A 22,163-nucleotide genomic window follows, 5' to 3' on the forward strand; every position below is an offset into this window, starting at 1 on the left:
AATCTTCGTCTAAGATGCTGCCATCAATTTCCGCCAGGCGATTTCTTGTTTGGAAAGGGATTTTCTTCTAAAAAATTTCTACGTTTTCCCGTGAATATATTTCGTAATTATTTTTTTATCTTATATATATCAAACCATTGTAATATATTTTTTATACAAAATTTTAGAAAATTACAATCCAAACACTAGTTTCCCCTCTTTTACTACACTACACTGCGGAGATCCTTACATCTCACACGAGATACACAAAAGAGAACAAAAATTTCTAATTGCAGTAATTACAAATGGTATGGTAATCATAACCACGATAGAAAATATAAAAAAAAAAAAAAAACAGAGAGAGAGGGAGAGGAGAGTACAAAGCATGGACGTATGGATTTCTACGTTTGGAGGGCGTACGTAAACTTAGACGTTTGTAGAATAAAGGTAGAAGAATGCGTATAGGAGAGCCACAAAATTGATGCTTGCCGACTCTACATGAGATTATTATTATTATTAACTCATTATCATTTTTTTTTTCAACAAACGGAATTAGTACTTTCATATATTAAACTTGATAATACAAGAGTCAGTATTAACTCATTATCATTACTTTGACGAATATCCGCCCCCGGGAGGGTGGGCTTTCTAAAGTATGACTCCACAAGTGATGTTGGGGTGGTGATGGACAACAAATGGAGCCATGATTTAGTGTTATTTGACCCATGGTACAAACAACACTAAACAAATCATTTTCGTACTTTATCAAAATCTGAAAAGAGGCTAATTAAGGAAAACCCTCCTCCTGCAGTCATGCACCATGTCTCTCACCCATTGGTCGATGACACTTTTTGAGCTGAAATCTTTTTATCATTACTGTTTATATTTGCTGGCCTGTAATCTTGAATGTGAAAGTGTTTCCCTTAGCATATTCGCGTTGAGGGGATCTACACGTACGAGTACTTTCTCCCACAGTCCACAGGCCGCGTAAAATATTTGATCTCTGCAGCTCAGCAGCAGCCTAAGCTCCAGAACAAATTCTTAGGTTTCATCCGTCCGGCAGTCTAACTAAGAATTTCCTACCAGCAAAGACTCTTTTATCTGCAGCCCTTTGAAATGTTTAAAATTCTCATTCTCATCAACATTACATTCCGATGTTTTTTGAAATCCTCTTACTTATCTGTATTGGCCCCTCTAAAATTTTTTAACGTCCCTTTCTTATTTGGATTCGCCTCCCTTAATGAATTAAAAATTCTTAATTTTTATGCGTCACAAGAGTGTTGAATCTAGTTAACAATCAATGTTAATATAAGAACAAACTCTTTTGACGTTTCTAAACTATATATACATATCAATGTATTATAGTGTCAAGATATAATTGACATAACAGAAAATAATATGTTTAATATAAATATCTTTTGATTGTAAATTTATTACGATTATTATATTTGATGTGGCGTCGAAAATTGAACTTCTTGACCTTGAGGTTGTGACTCTGCCACTGCTTCTACAGAATATGACTGTGGAACATTATGCGTCCGACAGACTGTTTTGCATTCGAAAATTCGTGATAGTCTGAGAATCCTAACTAGATCACCAATTAGTAGACTAGAAGGATTGATATTTTGAGATGCCCACAAGACAAAAAGAAAAGTTTTTGTAAACTTTGTGTTCTAACTAATTTCAAACCATATCTTCAAATCATCGCACTTGTGATATCTTTCTGATAATCATGAGGTCTGCCCCTTGAATTTAAAGTTATATCATCTTCTCAATTTGTCCATACATGTTTCCCGAATATCTTCTTGATTAATTATTTCTTATGAATGAAAGGCTAAGTTTTATCTTCTCTAGTGGTCGCGATGATTGGAGTTATTTGTCAAAAAATTATTTGCTTGCATCACACACATATTTTTAATACATTTTTTAATCTTTTGAATTGCGTTTTTATTTCACATACATTACATCGCAAAAATATTACAAGAATTAATTCAAATAATCTCCTGCACAAACAATGAAACGCACCGATTAATTGGCAAATTGGGATCATTTTAACTTCTATACTTTAAAATGTTGTACTTGTTCATTTGCATCACCATTTGCTTGTGGGGATGACATATTCTCTATTGCTTTTAATTGCTAATAGATAGAGATGATTACCTGAAAACAAGCTTACTCCAAAAGAATTCTAAAGGGTGGCATCTTTTAGGTGGCTTAGACGAGTGAAGGAACAGTTAGAAAAAAATTTCTAGGATCTCTATAGCCATTTTATTCCCAAATGCAATTATTTACTTGGAAATTTACTTAGTACAAAAATTTATTAGCGTTGAACCTAAAATGGCGTTGGGTTAAAGGGGAGGTAACTAGTACAAGCACGACTTTAAGGTTGAAATTAGAGTGTACAAGGGCCATAATTAGATATTACATTGACATCTTTACAAATTGGAATTTGGATTTGACTGCATTGGATAAATATTCCTAACAACTATTATGTCTCGACCGCCATATTTGCTCGCTTCATGTTTTCTTCAAGTTCCAAAAGTCAAAACAAAAAAAATATATATATATATTACAAGTGTGCCGCCTTAGTGGAGAAAATAAGATAAAAATCGTAGATACGTATGTAAACATGTGCAACGTTAGAAGTTAACGTAGTCGGCAGCGTAGAGAGGAAGAAAAAATAAATGTAAAACGCATAGCTTTTGGAGAAGGACCAAATATTTTCCTATAAATAGTCAATAAGACCCCCAAGGAAAGTCCGTCCTCCCATAAGCCAACCCAATCCCCCCATACTTTTGATTGGTCTTCTGAGCCCCAATGCCACGTACTTTTACTCTTCGCCTATAAATTAGAAGCACCATCTTTGAGCTCCCCTCACCATGGAAGTGAGCTCTCTCTCTCACTCTCTCTCTCTCTCTCTCTTCCCCCCCTCTCGTCTGTCTTTAATAAAAAGGCGAAGAGATGATCTTGAGGATCAGGTTGATAAACAGCATGGGAGGATCGGTAAAGCTCAGGAGGGATAGCGCCATAGAGAGTAAAGTGATGATGATGGCCGTGGTTGTGATTTGTGAATATTGTGACCGCAGCTTCTTCTCTCATCATTGCTTTGGCGCTATCCATCCTGAGTTTTACGGGTCCCTCTTGCTCGCTCGCTCTGCTGCACTCTTCGCTACTTCTCGCACAAATCCTCCGTCTTGAAACCTTGGTATGTTCTGTCAGCTACTTAAAATATCAGTACTAAATCTGTTTTGTACCCCCTTACTAAAAATCATGTGTTTTCTCTCTAGTGTAATGCTAGATTTGTTGTAATCATAATAGCCGAGCAACGATGCTTCTCTGAGCAGTCAACTTGAGACAACATCATGTAGTTTCCACGTTAATTATGTAATCTGGTTCTTTTTGAGTACTTTAATGTTCCTTTTTTTTTTTCTTTTCCTTTTCTTTTTTATAATCAACCATAGAAGCAAACTACCTGCCAAATGAATTTGATTATTGTACTGTGTTTAGTTCTGTTTGAGCATGATCTGAAGTCATAGATTTTTAACCATTTACCGTCATGAAGTCGTACTACCAGATTCTTTAAACATGTGAATCGGCTACGGCTTCACTCGAGATTTGATTCCATCCACTTCCACCCGGAGAGGGCATAGTTGAACACGAAGTTGTGGTCTTTGTTTGATTTCCCTAGTTGATTTGTAGGGACAATCTTTCCGGAGTCAAATTCAAGGACGAAGGATCTTTCCCTCTCATAGGTTTTTCAGACTTATCTTAGTAGTACTACCAGATATTGAATATTATGAGGGTCAGTAAGATGATTTGTCTTTTCTTTTCAGCCCAAAACTGGGCTTCTGATCAGGTAACCACTTCGCCTGTAAAATAGATGTATAGCTTCTGCAGAAAAGAAGGACAGGACTACAACTGTGTGATGAACTATTCTTTTTCCTTGGTACTTACTTTGCTGTTTGAACATCCATGCTCAATGCTTACGTAGGCCACAGCTGGTTCAGTCTTCCTCTTGAAACTTGAAAAGGAAAATCTTAATTATATGCCCTCCTTCCTTTCTTTGTTGTTAAAGAACTAGGCTTTTTTCTGTTGGTGAATTGCTTTCTAGATCTTATCAATTTTTAACTTTTTCTCTCAAGGGATCCTTGATGCACCAAACTGGGTCAAAAGGGAAGACCTGAGTTAAGCTTTTGCAGGTGGCAATTAATAGAAGGGGCTTCGAGTGTGGGGAATAAATGCAGTCTGAGTCCGAGGGGGTATGAGTTGTGAGCAGTACTCTTCAGAAGGCGCCTTTAAGAGGGAGTTATGGGCTTAGGGTTTACATGCTTTTGACTTAAATTTGGTGGCAGGCTTTTTTATTTATGGGTATGAGGGCAACTGTGGGATGTTGACTCCTTCGATTAGGTCACTATCTCCCCAACCCTTTTCTTCTGCTTCTGCTTCTTCTTCTTCTCCTTCTTTTTCTTTTACTGCTGTACTACTGTTAGCTTTGCTGCTGCTGCTGCTGCTGCTATTGCTACTTCATGGTCCATTCAATAATAATATCATCTCTCTTCTACTGGTGCCAGTAGTATTTTTATCTTATTTTTCGAAATCATTCACATTTTTTTATTTTCCATGCATATTGCGTAACGCAAACTGTACAACGAAAATGATGGCCAAAAGCAAAGGACCTTTCTCATTCCAAAATACCATGATACCAGAGATAGACTCGTGAAGAGGACTTGCGCAAACAATTGACAAAGTGACTTGTTTTAATGCCAACACTACTCTTATCCCCTCCCCTCCTCCTGCTGATGAGAGGCAATATTGGAAGGTCTGGTTGGCCATTATATCGGCCACATGTAGGCTTGGGATTTTAGAGAAAATTATTGAGATGCAAGTTTTTTGAAAATTTTGATGTCACTTTAGGGTGCATTGCGTGTCTTACTATATGGGGACAAAGAAACCAGATTACCTGTTGCACATCTCCCACCGTTGTGATCGTTTCACTGCAAAATATTTTAAAGATCTCTTTGCATCTGAAGATGGTGCACAATGTGCTTCAACAGAAACCCCCACTACTACTACTACTCATTCATATGATTCATCGCTCCGCCTGAGAGAGAGATGTATGGATAGATGTTCGCTCTCTATTTTTCGTCCTGACTCATTTCTGGCTCTTGATCCACAATCCTGATCATGCAGTGCTGGATACTACTACTACTACTAAACGATCGATCATTGCACGTGCTCAAGCTGGTGTGCGTAATTCAAGTACTAGCACAGACAGACTGAATGAATGAAGCCATTTGGAAAAATTGTTGGGACAAATTAACTTTTCAGATGACTGTTAATTGTAATCATTATATGGAGGAAGTTCTGGAATTCCACGAAGCTTGTGCTGAATTAGCAGTCACTTTCTTCTGTTGTTGTTGATTTAATGTCGCACTAGGCCTTTTTGGGACTTTAGATGTGTGTGTGTGTGTGTGTATTGACAGCTCGTAGAACCACTAGGGGTGGGCCGTTTTGGGAAAAAAAAAAAATGTTTTACGGGATCATTAGTTCCTTAATTAATGCTGAGTTCTTTTTTTTTTTTTTTTTTTTAAAGTTGGATTCAGATTACGTCCCACATGTACATATTGAAACAAAAGAAGAATGAAGAATTTTGATTTTAGAGACCGAGTTTTATTACCTCCGACAAAAAAAGGTCTTTAATCTGCACACGTACGTTCTAATCCCCTAGTTAGTTTGCCCAATTTCCTGATCGGGAACGTATTTAGTAGTGTTTGCAATTACCAGTAGTGTAGTATATAGGATGGTCGAGCACGTAATGTGTGCTGCGACTTGCTGTCATGTCCATTTTATGGTTCTTCCAAACAATAATTAAAAGAAAAAAAAAAACTTCATAACAGTATAATTGCTTATCAACAACAACATCGTTGCATTATTATCAGCAACAATATCGTCCTTTTTTCCCCCAAGGCAGGCCTTGTAAAAGAGCAAGTTGGACTATTTTAGTGATACAAATAAAATATGTCTATATATGCTACTAAGTTTAGCAAATATTATCTCCTCTTAAACTTGAATTCAAGCGTGTTTGGATCGCAGATTTTCAAAGAAAATTTGTTACGTTTTTCGTGAACGCATTTTTCAATTATTTTTTTACCTCACATATATCAAATTGCTAGAGTAATTTTTTTTTACAAAAAGTCCAGAGAAAAAATGCAATCCAAACACACCAAAAAATGTTGCGAGGCCATTAAAGTTGTTCAAATTGCATGATATCAAGCTTGTGAAATGGCCTATAGTAAAAAGTAATTTCAGTACTTCTAAGTTACAATCGGCCCCAAGTACTCGAAAATATTTGTCAATAAGATCGATCTAGCAAAGACCAAAAACGATTAATTATCACAATACTTGAAATCATAATATTCCTCTTGGAAAGGAACAATACCTGAAAACGTGACTGGTTACTTCTAAAATGGACTCCTTAATTGCCACTCAGACAAAATGAAAAGCTCGATCTTAGGAAATAGTAACTCAGACTAAATTGGGGGGCACATGATCTGAAAAACATTCACTGGGTAATATTCCTATGAATCAAGAGTGGTCCTCCAAGCATGCATGAGAAGCATAAATGGGTGGGCTCAGCTGTCATCTGGCGTCCAGTTTTAATGTACCATGTGGACTGAGGAGCGAGAATGGAGGCCTGCAAACTGCAAGATGGCGGCTGGAATTTCGCTGATGCGCCTTTATTCTTCTACGCTGTATGTAGCATTAGAAGAAGAGGGAAGAAGAAAGAGGAGGAGAAGAGGCTCCAACAATGGTATTGGTCCCCCATTACTTTGATTAGGTCTGCATCGATTTCATTCGTATTGATGAAGCTGTCCATAGTCATTCTGAAAGCCTGAATTAGCTGATGTAGCTACAACCAAAACTTCATTGTGTCTTTTTTTTTTTTTTTGTCGATACAGGTGTGTCCGGCCCGGGAGATGGCGCTCCAACCCACTCTGAACAACAAGTCAGCAACGGGACTCGAACACTGGTCAATGATTTAAAGAAGCACTACATGACCGGTCGAGCTACCCTGTGGGGCAAAACTTTATTGTGTCGATCCTTGACATTATTGTTTATAATCGTGTAGTTCTATCTATTCGAGTAGTATTTGGTATCCACACCTAACATTTTCTTGACATTTTGAGTCACCTTTTATAGTGGGAGGGTGTGGATATCATTCTCTTTTTTCTTTCTTTTTTTAAAAAAATAGTACCATTAAGGGGAAAGTAAATACGATTGAGAGTGTGACTCTCACGGTATTTGGCCAATGCCAGCTTTTGTTTAGACTATTAATTAACATCCTTCACGTAAGATGAATCGGAACCACTTGATTTTCTGTATATTTTTGTGTACTGATAGAAGCAGAAGTTAACATTTGGGGAACAAGGATAGCAAATGAGTATGCTCAAGAGACATTTTTGTAAAAGATTCCATGGGCAAAGTTGTTTAATATTTTCAAGGGCATAAGTGTAAAACTAGAAAACATCAAAGAAATATAAAGGGATTCTTAAAATATTAGGGGGACAAAGTCTAATTTTATAAAGATTAAAAAACAAATAATTTTGATTATTTTTTTAAAAGGGAATACCCACCCCGTCCTAATTATTTTGAAAACAGACTAGTGTGATTTGATTGTCATGCTTGTGTTTCTCTTTTTAATATTACTCCTACTAATTAAAAATTTGAGTTTGAATGATAACATGTATATGATTGATTAATTAGAGGGATGGACTATATGTACTAAAAAAAGGGTACTAAAAAATGTTGTAATTTTTTCATCATCATTTTGGAATATCTCAAAATTTTTTTAAAAAAAATATGACACTTTCGATTTGGACGGGAAAGAAGTACTTAAAAATTCCTGAGGTCTTGGGGACGTCAGCCCGTCCCCTCCCCTCCCCGCCTCAGTCACCCAGCGTCCACCACCGGTGTTTTCTGGTGCATATAATCCTTGAACGCTATGCTGTGCGGTTCAAAATAACTTTGAACAATGCATACAAACATAAATAACTGGAATTCCTTGCTGGATTCCTACAGCAGACTTGGTTGAAGGACAGGACAATCTCTAGTGCCCATAATACGGTATTCAAAGAATAATGAACCCACTAACTAAATTTGTACTCAAGAAAGATGAACCCACAAACTAAATTTGGAAAATGGGTGGAATGGAATCTGGCCATGCAGTGCTGGGCTACAGAAACAGGAAATCTAGAAGTCCGCTAAAAGCAACTGACTCTTAAAATATGAACCGTCGAAAAGAACTATAGTACTACGTAGTATCTATCCATAAACGAACTGTTTTTCCTCTCTCTCTCTCTCTCTCACTCTGTGAATTGAACGCATCTCCACCCCTTCAATATCTATTGTTCAGGACTGTTATATGCACCCTCACTGCTAACTCCCCACCACTAATTCATCAGTTAGCATCCCAAGCTCTGATCACAGAGCCTCTTATTGCAACAAATGTGCTTTAATTTGGGAAATATTTGAGAAATGGTGAAAAGCGTTCTCGAGACCCCTATGCCGCTGCCCAAAGAAGCCCAACCAATATGTCGCCATATACGCGGGAGCCATTCCTTTGGGGTTTTCTATGGAGAGAATCCCTTGCAATACTCCGTCCCTATCATGTTACTGGAGGTTTCTATGTTGATGGTGATTACTCGAATTTTACGATTTATCCTCAAGCCGCTTCGACAACCTAGAGTCGTCTCTGAGATCCTTGTAAGTTCTCCTTCCCGTTCTTGCATCTACATTCTTTCTTCTTCTTCTTTTTTTTTTAAAAAAAAAACTTTTCCTGTTTAATGAACAAAATCTGGACTTTTTTTTTTCTTTTTATAGATTCAGTTTGTGGTTTAATAGGTGCTGAGTTGAGTTTGATTTTGTGTCAGTAGCAGAGTATGATCTCTGATTTATTTATTGATTTGTTTTTTTTCTTCTGCTTCTCGGAAAGGCCGGTATAATAATGGGGCCGTCTGTTTTAAGCAGAAGTAAGAAGTTCCGTTCATATTTCTTCCCGGATAACGCCGACTTTGTGCTGAAAAATATTGGAGTCCTGGGTTTCATGTATTTCCTTTTTATATCTGGAGTGAAAACGGATCTCACGGTGGTCAAAAAGGCAGGAAGGAAACATTGGTGCATAGCGCTAGTTAGTACCTTGGTTCCAATGATATGTACGCTAGCAGTGGCAATTCCGCTTCGGAAGTCCATGGAGAAAGAACTTGCTAAACCTTCATCCATTTTGGGAACTTCCACCTTATTTGCTCTGTCAACGTTGCCTGTTCTTCAGCTTATAATCAAAGAGTTAAACCTTTTGAGCTCTGAAATTGGACGCTTGGCCTTGTTAATAGCAGTGATCAGTGACATCATAGGAATTAATTGCGTCATTGCATTTGAGGCAGCCAAACAAGAAGAAGGAAGCAGTATGGCTGGCTTGTGGTATTTTATTTCCTTGATTGTTTTTATGATTTCAATATTTGGTGGCCTTCGCCAAGCTATGCTTTGGATTGTCAAGACCACGCCCGAGGGGAAACAGGTGGACCAAATCTATGTCATTGCCATATTGCTCGGTGTCGTGGTTGCGGGTTTTCTTACAGATATGTTTGGCATAGCCATCGCTAATGGACCGCTATGGCTGGGATTGGCTGTCCCAGATGGCCCTCCATTGGGAGCAGTCCTCGTGGATAAGAGCGAGACGATTGTCATGGACCTTCTCCTCCCATTTTCGTACACATTTGTTGGTATGCTCACCGATGTGTCTTCAATGAGCGGTAACTGGTCGATTCTGCAGCCAATTTTTCTCGTGGCTTTTATAGGGTGCATAGCCAAAGTGATTTCAACTTGGCTGGCCTCTCGCTTCTGTGGTATGTCACTTAAGGAGAGCCTCGCATTTAGCCTACTGCTGAATGCAAGAGGTCAGGTGGAACTATTGTTGTTCATCCACTGGATGGATTTTAAGGTGCTACTTTATGTTGAAATTTTTCCACATTCGAATGCAAGTATTAGTTAGTATTCTTGTCCGATATCAACCTCTTAACTCTTTGTTTTCAAGTACTGCTGCAGATGATAACAATCCCGTATTTTACAATGCTGGTGCTGTTTACAACTGCAGTGACGGCTGTGGTAATTCCCCTATTCAGCATACTATATGATCCCACAAGGCCTTATATGGTTAACAAGCGACGAAATATTCAACATAACCCTCCAAACACGGAACTGCGAATTGTAGCTCTCATTCACAGTGAAGAAAATGTTGCTGGAATCATAAATCTGCTAGAAGTATCAAATCCAACTTGTAACAGCCCCTTCTCAGTCTTTGCTGTACACCTTGTCGAGCTCATTGCCCGTGCTGTTCCTATTTTTATAGACCACGAGAAAGAGGGGCTGGACTCCGAGCACACCAACCTAAGTTCAGTTCACAGGGCCCTAAAACATTTTGAGGAAGTCAAAAGGGAACAGATAAAGTTACATTGCTATACATCAATTACCGCCAAGAGAAGCATGTACCAGGACATTTGTGGACTTGCTCTTGAGAAGAAAGCTTCTCTTATTATCTTGCCTTATCACGGAGAGCAATTGGATAACAACCTCGAAACAGAAGGGGTTCCATCAATCAACTGCGATGTATTAGCGCACGCTCCTTGCTCGGTAGGAATTTTTGTGCACAGGGGCTCTTCCAATATGCATCTTCTGGGTACTCCCTCGATAACTTCTGTATACCACTTTGCTGTTCTCTTCTTGGGTGGAGCAGATGCTAGGGAAGCACTTGTTTATGCTGATAGGATGGCTGGGAATCTTAATGTGTTAGTTACCGTTATTCGATTTCTCTCAAATGATAGCCTGGGGGATAATAGGATGGAAAAGAAACTTGACGATGGACTTGTAACATGGTTTTGGGTGAAGCATGAGGGGAATAATCATGTTATTTACCGGGAGGTAGTAGTTAGAAATGGTGAAGAAACTCTTGCTGCAATTAGGGGAATGAGCAGCAATAATTACGATCTCTGGATTGTGGGGAGGATGCATGGGATAAATCCAGTAATAATACAAGGTTTAGCAGACTGGAGTGAGCACACTGAACTAGGATTAATAGGAGATTATCTTTTCTGTTCAGATTTAGGTAGCAGAGCTTCCATCCTAGTGGTGCAACAACAGATTTTGAGAGGGTAGCAAAGGGCTCTCTCGTGCCAAGTTTTTTCTCTGTACATATGATACAGTAGCAATATTAGAAAAGCAGTCATATCCATCCACCAACTAGTCTGCAGATTTTGAAGCCTAATGATGCTATGGTGTTCTAACAGTTTATAAGACCCCAAAGAGTCGATTTTATAACACCAGAAATTAAACTGAAGATCTTCAGAGTAATCCATTACTGAAATTTTTCTACCCACCGAATATCATAAAACAACGAAGTGAAAGTTGGTTGCAATGAAATGTATCCTTCTGACTTCAGGGGCACCAAAGTCACAAATCCGAAAAGCAAAGCAATTTTCTAAAAGAAATGCAATCAGCGGTTAATCATTAATAAAAATTATGCAAGCTAATTTTCCATTTATGTAAACACGTCTATAGCACAATATCGGAACAAAAAGCACATTTTTCATGATTATTGAACCAATCTAGTCGGAAGAACTCAGAAACTCACGTGTAGAAATAATAATAATAATAATAATAATGATAATAAAATAAAATACCCGTTCTTTATAGCTAGTTTGGGAGCTTAGAATAGGAAGGAAAAGAAGAGAAATGTTAAGTTACGAAGGAAAAGAGATTTTAAAAATGTTATTTGGGAGTGTAGGTAAGAAATTAGATGATTTGGGATATATATATATACATCAATAAAAATTTGTTCAATACACATTTGGAGGATGAAATAGATACTTTAAAAAATTTTGTTAGGTTTTCTCAACTTTCCTTTGCTTTCTGGGCACATTTGGGCAGAAAAGCATAACAACCACAGCTGTCCCTGGATTTCCTTTCTTTTCTATCTCTCAAAAAGTTCCCAACGACATAAAGAAAGTCTTTGGTTCTCCTTTCCTTTCTTTTCTTGTCAAATCCGATCTTCCAAACTAACCAAAGAAAAGATCAATTAGTTTCCGTCCAAAAAAAAAAAAAGACTTTGAGAAGACCCAAATTAGTCCTTGATTTCAGGAAGCAGGTCCTATCACCGACTGTCTTTAATGCAAAAAAAAAAAAAAAAAAGTATCCAAGTCAAGTTAATTCATCATAAGCAGCAATGCCGTGTGCTTTACGTTTATTTTTCTGTTTTACCAGTGCAAGCTAAACCTAAAAGTTCTTTCATAGCTATAGCTTTATGTCTCCAACAATATTAAACTCAGCAAATGCTAAAGTATTTTTTCTTTTTTTTTTTTCCCTCTTAGCTGCCTTCATCTGAGCAATGTATTGCTAGTAACTTAAATAAGTCTTAGAAATAGCAGTCAGTCCTAATTTACTGAAATGGAGAAATTCTAAAAGCATTGGATATTATTATTACCAGTTAAACTGACAAGAGAAATTAAATAGCAAGGACATAAAATGTTTTTCGCAAGTTACAAGAGATTATCTTAATTTCTAGTCTGGGGGCACTTAAAATCGAACAGCAAAGACAAAATCTATGACTAACTTCCAGAAAGTGGAGAAGCAAGAGTGAGTATATATATATATATATATATAGAAGAAACAAAGACTTTGAGTCGTCCAGGTTGGAGAAATTAGTTCCACAGGATGAAAGAATCTATTCAACAGTCTCCATCTAGCGATTGTGTTAGCATTGAGGCAGGTCTAATGGAGGTCTATCCACTGACTGCAGCAATCCAGGGCCATTATCAACCAAGAAAGCCATAGCCAAGCCCCAGGTGAGATGGGCATCTATGTGACAATGCATCAACCAAACTCCTGCAGAAAAAGCAAATTAATTAAATATATGGCCTGCTCATTTCACAAATGACGGACCCTCGAATCGAATGATGCTGGATTCACCTGGATTGTCAGCCACAAAACGGATAGCTGCCCACCCACCAACCGGCACACCGATGGTATTCCTTTCTGGCGGATCATTTAGGTTGAAATTGGTAGAATCTCTACTTGGATTGAAGTTTCCAAAACCCTGTCCAACTACATAAAACTGGTGCCCGTGAAGATGGATCGGATGATCCTCAGTTGAGAATATACCCGTATCTTGGAACACAACTTGGACCTTAGAACCATACTTCAGCTTGTACAGCTTAGTCCCTCTAACGGGCTGCCACAATGCACGAGGCACATTTCCTGTATAGTCAAACTGAATAGGAGGAACAGGAGGAAAGTCTGTGGTATAGACGCCTGGAATGCTTTGGTAGTAGGCTTGCAATAAAGATGCCCGTCTGGGCAGAACAAATGAGACATTGTTCATGCTTGAAGCAAAACGAGTAGCATTAGGTCCCTGACAAGTAGGGCTGGGAATGCAGTTATAGAATCCTAATCCCACTGTAATGAACAGGTTCTCATCAATATCAGTGGGAATTTGGGCATCGGAGGAAGAAAGGCTCCTGAATTGGCTAGTGAAGGAAGCAACTGTTGCTGTGTCATTGTAAGGTGGTAAACGTGGCAAGATTGGTGTATATGAGGATCCCTTTCTGGAATGACAGGGAATAGAGTTGTACTCTAAGATTGCCGTGGCGGTTGTGTTGTCAAATGGTGCACCTTGGGCAGTAGCGTAGGCCCTCGTCGCCATGTAATAACGGGCCGGAGGCTGATCAGCAGTAAGGAGTACATTAGTTGTCTGACCTGGTCCAACCATGATCACTCTGGTGGTGAAAGGCTTGTTATAAGCAGCGTCAGCTCCAACAACAGTGAGCATGTGGTTAGCCACGGTAAAGAAAAGTTGCTGATTCAGTGCAGCATTGATGATTCTCAACAGAACTGTGTCGCCCGCGTCCACGTAAAATGTTGCCGTATCTGCATTGTGGTTTGGTGTTTTGCTAAGTTAATAAAATGAAAAACAATTGTTAAGTAGCAGTACTTCAAATTCTAGAATCATTAACATATGGGATTTCTTCTGGTGTGATGCGACAAACATTCGTTGTCAGCAGAAGTGACAAATTGGATATATGGTTGATAAATGATTTTAGTTAAATAGATAATGGATCAAATTGATCCAATATAATTAAAATCATTTAATAAATGGATGCCATTTAAATGGATAGTGTAAAATCGTGATCCATTCATTTATCCATTTACTCACCCAAGTGCTAAATTTAAGATTCAAATGTTTTTTCCATAAAAATATAAATCGCTAAAGTTCTACCCTTAAATCACTTAAAAAACCTTTTTGTACTAACAAATGCTTGTGCTATTACTCTATTCCAATTCTTCATCATTACTTTAAGTATCATCTTGTCAAGTAACGAAGAATTAAGAGTTTGGCTACATTATTATAACTTTTGGGTGAATTAAATACGGTTTTATGGTGGAAAGAAGTTTACTTTTCCAATTTTTTGCACTCCTGTTCAAGAGGGACACCTTGAAAGAAAATGGAGTTCTAATAAGAATTCTTCTGTTATTTGACAAATAAAATATTTTCATCACATGAGCACATAGTACCTAGAAATGTATGAAACTCTTTATTATACCATGAATATACAAGCTACCTTATATCTACTTAATAAATTATGTGTCTTTTTTTTTTAGGATTGGGTTAGGTGATAAGGGAACATGGATTGTAAGTAGGAGATTATGGATTCAAAAACTTCCATTTATTAAAAAAAAAAAAGAAGGTATCATTTATGTATCTTAGCCGGTGTTACAGGCTGTGGGACGCTGGTTAGAAAAATTCTTTTTTTATAAATAAATGAATAAAAGAATAAAAAATTACTTTGACAGTGTATGATGCATTCTCGCTTTTTCTTTCCTTACGAATGTGCAAGTTTGCAGTCACTACTATATGAGAGTTTAATTTTTTAAAAAAAGTAGAGACTAAAATATAATTTTAAAAAGGATGGAAGAAATCTAGGAACTAGAAGAGAATAAAATGCAATTAATGCTATTGACAACTTAGCACATGAGAAAGTTATGAAGTAAAGAATAAGTGGTCTCGTAAAATTCCATTTCACTTTTTTTTTAACAATTAATTGTAATCACAATATGTGTTTTCTCTTTTTTTAATTAAGTAGATATATATAAATGACACCAATAATCCATTTAAATCTATCATCATAATTGGGTTTAGATGATTATCCATTTAAAATCATTGAATACATACGTATGGATCATCCAAATCTGTTTAAAGTTGGCACGTAAGGCTGGTTTATATGGATGATGGATACGAATCCATTTTGCCACTTCTCGTGGTCAGGATCGAATTGTTTGTAGATGCAAACACGTCTAAACAAGTAGTACTTGACAATCGTATAAGGAACACGTTTGGAGCAGACCTAGGCTAGAGCATCTGTAGAAATCACCAGGTTGGCCATTGATGGTATATGCATCAGACACATTTGGAGCAGCACCGCTAAACAAAGCCTGTCGCATGATGCCAAGAATGTCGGTGTCCCACCATTCTCCTGTTGTTATTCAAAGAGAAGCTGAAAACGTTCATTTTTATAAAGCTGATCAACATCATCATTTCATTTGATGCTGCTACAGCTACAGCTACACGAAGGTAGGTTTGGTAGTGATGAATGATGAAGACGCACTCACCCAGGATTACAGGGAAGTCTTTATCGGGGTGGTTTTGAAAAGGGTAGGGGACACCCAATTTGGGATAGATGACGAGTGCCCCGTAGATAGTAGCCCTGATCCATCGGCTATGAGCATGCCACCAGAGGGTGCCGTCCTGATTCTGAATGGAGAAGCGGTAGGTGTAGGCAGCCCCCGGTTGAATTGGACATTGGGTCACATATTCCGGCCCATCTGCCCACTGCGTTCCTCTCTGTCGGATTCCATGCCTGGACCATAAACAATACATCATGTCAACTTCATCAGTCTCGTGCACCCATCACTACGACATTCTGAGAGTTTGACCGATGATTGCAGTCTCCCGCGTAGTTTATTGGCCCAATCTACCTTGGTGTTTGGGTAAACAAATATTGGGCCATCGGTTGCTCAGCTCCAGTTATTTAGGCTGCAGATCTACAATCGAAGGGTTAACAGCGACTCCACCTTCGATCACTAGCCCAACTCAGTCGGTTAGCTAATTTTTGGATGCCACATTTGGGACAAATATTAAGTTGGAAAGTCAGATGCAAAAAATTCAGCTGTAGCATAGCAGTTGGACTTAGCACACCAACAGTGGGTGCAAAAAACAGCATTTTAAAGTATTCGTCAGAGTCAACAAATGTCAAACTCAGTGCTGCAAACTATTTTCCAGCTTTCTTTAATCCTGATGAGAAACTAAAATGCATGCAGCTGTCGCGATCATCTCTATGCATGTTTCTTTAATTTATATTGTAGCAGGTACGCTAGTGGATCGCAAACACTACTCATTAATTAACGAGCAAATTATTGAGCAAGAAAGGAAGGAAGAGCGTCTTAGGTAGCTTTTGAGTTACCAATGGATTGTGACGTTGTAGAGAGCCCTGTTGATGACTTTGATAACCAGGGAATCTCCGTCTCTGACTTCAATGGTTGGCCCCGGGAATTGGCCGTTCACCGTTAGTATGCTGCGACTTGTACAAAGCCTCTTTATCGGTGTCGATTGAACCTGTCAATGAATTACGTGTTTCTTATCATCAAAGACAAGCATAGGATTGAGGATTCTAACGTATAAGTAGCAGTATCAGAGAATACGTTGGACATACCACGAACTCGTGATAATGAGTCTCCGAGTCTGCAAGCCATGCTGCAAAGATGAAGGTGACAGAGAGACTTAGTATGGCAGTTGTGGATTGTGGTATCATATCACTGGATGGACAATTCGTGCAAGTTTGTTACTTTCCGCACGAACGAGTTGTGGGTAAAGAGAGCTTCGATGATGCATTGCCGTTTTATTTGTATCTTATAGTAAAAGACAGAGCAGAAAGCTTGATTTGGTAAACAGGAAATGAAAGACGCCAAATAAGGGAAAAGGGAGAAAGATGTTATGGGAATATGGGACTTTCGATCGAGTAGGTTGTCTTGAGAGGGAAACCAAAATGGTAGAAAACGTATTCGTCTAACCGCAAAGCATTATTTGGTAAACCACTGGCACTGCTGCCAAGCTTTTAGAGAAACAGAGCTTTAACTTTTTGAGTCATGGTAACCCTCTCCTCTGTCGTGGTGGTTTTAGTTTTAGTCAACTCAGGATGCCTGTCGACATGCATTGTTGGGGGATCTTTGTTTTTTGGGTAAATTATATTTTACCCCCCTATGGTTTACCCTTTTTTTACATAACCCCCCTATGGTTTCAAAAGCTATACATAACCCCCTCATGGTTTGGATTAAAGTGTCAAAGTAACGGAAATAGTCACTCGTAACGGAACTTCTAAAAATGTCGAAATTACCCTTATAAATACATGACACATTAATCCCCTATGATTTTTATATTTTACCATATAACCCCCTTATGGTTTAATACTTTACCATATAACCCCCTTATGATTTTCAAAATATACACATAACCCCCCTTGGTTAATACATAAATTTCAACCTTACATAAGGGTATTTTTGACATTTTAGGTGACGCCGTTACGAGTGACTATTTCCGTTACTTTGACACTTTAATCCAAATTATAAGGGGGTTATGTATAGCTTTTGAAACCATAGGGGGGTTATGTGAAAAAACGCTAAACCACAGGGGGGTAAAGTGGAATTTACCCTTGTTTTTTTTTTCTTTTTTAGTGCTATTTTATGCGTACAATTTCTAGCAAATCGACAGTCTTGCATTTTTCAATATGTCGTACAGTGTTTTTGTAATAAGAAAAACAAATGAGAGGGTTAATTTCCCAAGCAATCTATATTCATATGAGAGAATTTCGTTCAAAATATTCAACTTCAATTAATGGAATGCAAAGTTACACGAGAAGGATACATGGACTGAGTGTTGACGCGGAACACCTCCCTAGATCAAGGGTCCAAAGAAATGACTCAAACTAAGACTCGTAGACTTTTCTGCTTAGCTAAAACAATTCGGACTTGGTATTGCAATGATTGAGCGTAATGGACGAAGCCAAGGACAATGAATGCCGGACGACTAGACTTCTGATGAATTATTGCAAACAGGAAAAAAGATTCAATATTAGCATGTATCTGATCTATGCATAATCATCTCAGCATCGTGGCAGATCAGCTGGTGGTGGCTCTACGGTCTGTAATTCTCCTCTTCCATTCTCAACGATGAATGACATAGCCAGGCCCCAAGTCAGATGGGAATCAATGTGACAGTGGAATAGCCAAACCCCTGCTTTCAATCAGGTCAAGAAATTCAGATTAATGAGATTTTTTCAAGGTAGTTCTCATTCAGACGGAATGAAAAAATTTGATATTTCCAAACCTGGATTATCGGCCACGAAGCGGATGACTGCCCATCCACCAACGGGTACATCAATTGTATTGCGCGATGGCGGATCAACAAGGTTGAAATTTCCGGTATCTGTCTGAGGATTGAAGTTGCCAAAACCTTGTCCCACAACGAAGAAATGGTAGCCGTGAAGATGAATAGGGTGGTCCTCTGTTGAGAAGATTCCCGTGTCTTGCAACACGATCTGTACATTTGCACCAAATTTCAGCTTATATAGCTTAGTCCCAAAAACAGGCTGCCACTGGGATCGCGGTACAGTTCCTGTATAGTTGAATTGGACAGGCGGAACTGGTGGGAAATCTAAGGTGTAAATTCCGGGTATGTTTTGGTAATAGGCTTGCAGGAGGGAGGTTCTATTGGGGAGCACAAAGGAGACATTGTTCATGCTAGCCGCAAAGCGTGTATTGTTAGGCCCTTGGCATCTAGGCCCGGGGTTGCAGTTGACAAAGCCTAATCCTACAGTAAAGAACAAGCTGTCATCAATCTGAGTGGGAACTTTATAATTGGAAGGAATGCTCCTCAACTGGCTGGTGAATGCGGTTGTGGTGGCTGTATCATTGAAGGCTGGAAGCTGAGGCAAAATAGGTCTCGAGAATGACCCTGTTCTGGAATTTCTGTATTCAAGGATGGCTGTAGTGGTGGTGTTATCAAACGGGGCACCCTGAGCGGTGGCGTAGGCGCGTGCAGCCATATAGTACCGCCCCGCTCGCTGATTAGCATTCAGGAGGACATCGGTGGTCTGTCCAGGTCCGAGCATGATGACTCTGGTTGAAAAGGGTTTGAGGTAGGAGGCATCAGCACCAACAACAGTGAGTTGATGGTTGGCGATGGTGAAGAAGAGTTGTTGATTGAGTGCAGCGTTGATGACTCTCAGGAGAACTGTATCCCCTGAGTTCACATAGACCTTGAAAGTACCTGTTGTAATCCAAACCAGGAAGAAAATATTTGTTCAGTACTTTATTATTATTATTATTGACTCATCCAGAGAAGTGGCAACTGTAACCTACCTCGGTTGGAGCATCTGTAGAGGTCACCGGGTTGACCATTGATTGTATAGGCATCAGAAACATTTGGGGCTGCCCCGGTAAAGAGAGCCTGTCTCATGACACTGATGATGTCCCTCTTCCACCATTCTCCTGCTCATTTTTTTTTTTTTTTTTACGCAACTGTTAATTTTATTCAGATAGATTTCAACTGCGAGTAAAATTAGGTCAGTGGAAGTGAGGCGTAGGCAAGTTTACCAAGAATAATGGGGACATCTAGCTTGGGTTTCGCAAAGGGATATGCGAATCCTTGCTTAGGGAAGATGACAAGTGCTCCGTAGACGGTAGCTCTGAGCCATCTGCTGTGAGCGTGCCACCATAGAGTACCCTCCTGATTTTCAATGGTGAAGCGGTAAGTGTAAGTTCCTCCAGGTTGGATCGGGCATTGAGTAACATATTCAGGACCATCTGCCCAGGGGGTTCTCATTTGACGAACTCCATGCCTGGAGGAGATAATATGTATGTGCTCGGTTAATAACTTTGTCATTAACTTCAGATATATACTCTTATAAACGTTTGTCATTAGTTACCAGTGGAGGGTGACATTGTAAGGAGCCCTGTTTAGGACCCTTATAACCAGTGTATCGCCATTTCGTACAGCTAGAGTTGGCCCTGGAAACTGCCCATTAACTGTAATTATGCTGTGAGTACTGCACAGCCTGGTCACCGACTTAGCTTGTACCTGTTTCCCCAACCCAATGACAGCATGCAGAAGATTACATAGTGTATTGTCTGTGAAAAGTTACAATTTTTTTTTTAGGAAATATATAAAAGGAGGACAAAAAACAAGAAAGACGTACAACAAATTCATGGTAGTGAATCTCTCCGTTCGGATGAGAAGCTACGGCAGCAAGAATGGCTAAAAAGCCCAGGAGAAAACCACTCGACCATGGCTTTACAACACTAGTAGTACTGAGGGGGCTAAGAGCCTCCATTCCTAATAATTAAGCTTTTTTGCTCGACGGAAATTTGTAGGATGTATAATTGGATACAGCTATTTATAGTAGTGCATTGAGGAGGGAAATGAAAATCACAATTTTGTTTATAAAAAAAGGAAAAAAAAGGGCCTTTGGCTATTGGGCAGATTAGTTAGGAGGAGGAGTCAGCCGAGGACTGAAAATCTAATTTGGCAACGTGGTCCAGCCGCATGAAGGATTTGGTGCACCCACTTGTTCTATCAATTGCTAAACTAAGCTCGCCCTCGCAGTGCATTGGAATGAACCAAAAGTGCTGCATGAACCCTCAGCCTAAGCCTTCAAGACTCAGAAGAACGTAACCAGTTTCCTTAGTCCTTCCTTTCAGATTATGAATTGCTGCTAGAATAAGATTTGGGGGAAATGGAATCTGGGAGTTAACAAATGATGCCAGTAAGTATAATATCTTGTTTTCTTGAGTAAATCAAGGACGCAATCGTACTTCCAAAACTAGAAAATTTTACTCCTACTACGTTATGCTAACAGTTTCAAAGCAACAATGGGAACCCGTCTCTACTGCGAACCCATAGATTGTATCCAATTCTTTGCCGTGCATATCACTGAAGAGCAAAAGAAAAAGAAAAAAGAAAGGAAAAGGTCAAACAGGGTTGAATATCCGCCACGATTAGTTGGGGGGAAGGACTTGTGAGCCGCTGGTTTCGACTAATTTACTAGAGTTAGTTGATGACATAGCTTTCATTAAGGGACACATAGTGCAGTTTGTGTGAGTTAAAGAGTGGAGCAGTTCGTTAGCCAAACAATCAGTACCAAAGTGCAAAACCAATCTTGATCGAGCATCTAATGCAATGCATAAAATTTTGCAACTGATCTTGAGAGTTCTATGTCAAAAAGTCAACAACAGAGGAGGAAAAAGTGACAAGATGGACTTCTTGTTTTGTAGCTAGGCCAGGTTTATTTAATGCAGAGCACTTAAAAATTCAGGGATTGCTGGAAACCTTGATCGGCGAGGTTGAATTTCCCAGGAGATTTGGTGAGTCAAGCAAAATATTTTGTAAGCTGCAACTTTATTAGCTTTATTTGACCTCGGCTTCTCAGCAATACTACTCGTCGGACTTCTCATTTTCTGAGAGTCCCTCGTCTAATCATGCAAGGAAACAAAGAGGATGCAAAAAGGAAAGGAAATATCACAAGTTTGACTGCAAGAAATTAAAAAATATATATATATATATATATAAAAAGACCAGAACTGTTCCACACTTGCAACCCTATTATTGTATGCATTAGCTTCAATCATGGCACAAATTAGTGGCACCCTGAGGGTCATGCAAGAACTTTGATTCTTTAATTTCTCCAGTGTGTTTGTTCCTTTTACTTGTCCCCTTCATATCTTCTTTTGTTGAAATGCCGTCCAACAAGCTCAACACCCATCGCACCCCGAAAAAAATACAAAAAACAAAAACCCACAAACAGGATGGAGAGAGTTAGGCAACCTGCCAACAGAACGCTGAACAAGACTGCAATCCTCCATTTTTATTTTTTCAATCACACTTGCATACATCACACCATAAAAATGCACCAAGCACAAACATTTTTACTCAAAATTGCAGCCAAAGCAAGTCCAAAAGGTTTTGATGAGTAGGAGCATCAGATTTCGTACTCTGTGCAGAAAACGGCACTTGGATTTGAGATACCATC

At 38.9% G+C, this 22,163-nt stretch overlaps 3 protein-coding genes and 1 long non-coding RNA gene across 4 annotated transcripts; 2 read left to right on the top strand and 2 right to left on the bottom strand.

Moving 5' to 3' along the window:
* Positions 1 to 2,757: 2,757 nt before the first annotated feature.
* On the top strand, positions 2,758 to 4,566 carry LOC113711751 (uncharacterized). The gene is made up of 2 exons (XR_003453153.2): positions 2,758 to 3,184; positions 4,122 to 4,566. It is a non-coding gene; the product is annotated as an uncharacterized lncRNA (long non-coding RNA).
* Positions 4,567 to 8,233: 3,667 nt separating this feature from the next.
* On the top strand, positions 8,234 to 11,271 carry LOC113731083 (cation/H(+) antiporter 24-like). Its single transcript, XM_027256144.2, has 3 exons — positions 8,234 to 8,742; positions 8,972 to 9,976; positions 10,081 to 11,271. Exons 1-3 carry the CDS (start codon positions 8,515 to 8,517, stop codon positions 11,185 to 11,187), a joined length of 2,340 nt encoding a protein of 779 aa, XP_027111945.1. The 5' UTR covers positions 8,234 to 8,514; the 3' UTR covers positions 11,188 to 11,271.
* A 1,296-nt stretch (positions 11,272 to 12,567) lies between these two features.
* Positions 12,568 to 17,210, bottom strand: LOC113729118 (laccase-3-like). Its single transcript, XM_027253464.2, has 6 exons — positions 16,794 to 17,210; positions 16,545 to 16,696; positions 15,694 to 15,941; positions 15,429 to 15,557; positions 12,997 to 13,953; positions 12,568 to 12,912 (listed from the first exon to the last, which is right to left on the bottom strand). Exons 1-6 carry the CDS (start codon positions 16,890 to 16,892, stop codon positions 12,782 to 12,784), a joined length of 1,716 nt encoding a protein of 571 aa, XP_027109265.2. The 5' UTR covers positions 16,893 to 17,210; the 3' UTR covers positions 12,568 to 12,781.
* A 701-nt stretch (positions 17,211 to 17,911) lies between these two features.
* LOC113731097 (laccase-3-like) lies at positions 17,912 to 20,493 on the bottom strand. Its single transcript, XM_027256170.2, has 6 exons — positions 20,334 to 20,493; positions 20,064 to 20,215; positions 19,732 to 19,976; positions 19,498 to 19,626; positions 18,464 to 19,405; positions 17,912 to 18,370 (listed from the first exon to the last, which is right to left on the bottom strand). Exons 1-6 carry the CDS (start codon positions 20,466 to 20,468, stop codon positions 18,240 to 18,242), a joined length of 1,734 nt encoding a protein of 577 aa, XP_027111971.1. The 5' UTR covers positions 20,469 to 20,493; the 3' UTR covers positions 17,912 to 18,239.
* Between the last annotated feature and the right edge of the window lie 1,670 nt (positions 20,494 to 22,163).

Source organism: Coffea arabica, chromosome 1c (genome assembly GCF_036785885.1).
Source record: "Coffea arabica cultivar ET-39 chromosome 1c, Coffea Arabica ET-39 HiFi, whole genome shotgun sequence".
NCBI lineage: Eukaryota > Viridiplantae > Streptophyta > Magnoliopsida > Gentianales > Rubiaceae > Coffea > Coffea arabica.

Excerpts from the sequence above, each read along its gene's own strand:
- LOC113731083 (XM_027256144.2), top strand. The coding sequence starts at position 8,515 with ATGGTGAAAAGCGTTCTCGAGACCCCTATGCCGCTGCCCAAAGAAGCC. Across the intron at positions 8,743-8,971 it reads GAGTCGTCTCTGAGATCCTT|GCCGGTATAATAATGGGGCC; the intron begins GTAAGTTCTCCT and ends CTTCTCGGAAAG. Across the intron at positions 9,977-10,080 it reads TCCACTGGATGGATTTTAAG|ATGATAACAATCCCGTATTT; the intron begins GTGCTACTTTAT and ends GTACTGCTGCAG.
- LOC113729118 (XM_027253464.2), bottom strand. The coding sequence starts at position 16,892 with ATGATACCACAATCCACAACTGCCATACTAAGTCTCTCTGTCACCTTC. Across the intron at positions 16,697-16,793 it reads CTCATTATCACGAGTTCGTG|GTTCAATCGACACCGATAAA; the intron begins GTATGTCCAACG and ends ATTCATTGACAG. Across the intron at positions 13,954-15,428 it reads CTACAGATGCTCTAGCCTAG|ATACGGCAACATTTTACGTG; the intron begins GTCTGCTCCAAA and ends ACCACAATGCAG.
- LOC113731097 (XM_027256170.2), bottom strand. The coding sequence starts at position 20,468 with ATGGAGGCTCTTAGCCCCCTCAGTACTACTAGTGTTGTAAAGCCATGG. Across the intron at positions 20,216-20,333 it reads TTCACTACCATGAATTTGTT|GTACAAGCTAAGTCGGTGAC; the intron begins GTACGTCTTTCT and ends TTGGGGAAACAG. Across the intron at positions 19,627-19,731 it reads AGATGTCCCCATTATTCTTG|GAGAATGGTGGAAGAGGGAC; the intron begins GTAAACTTGCCT and ends AAAAATGAGCAG.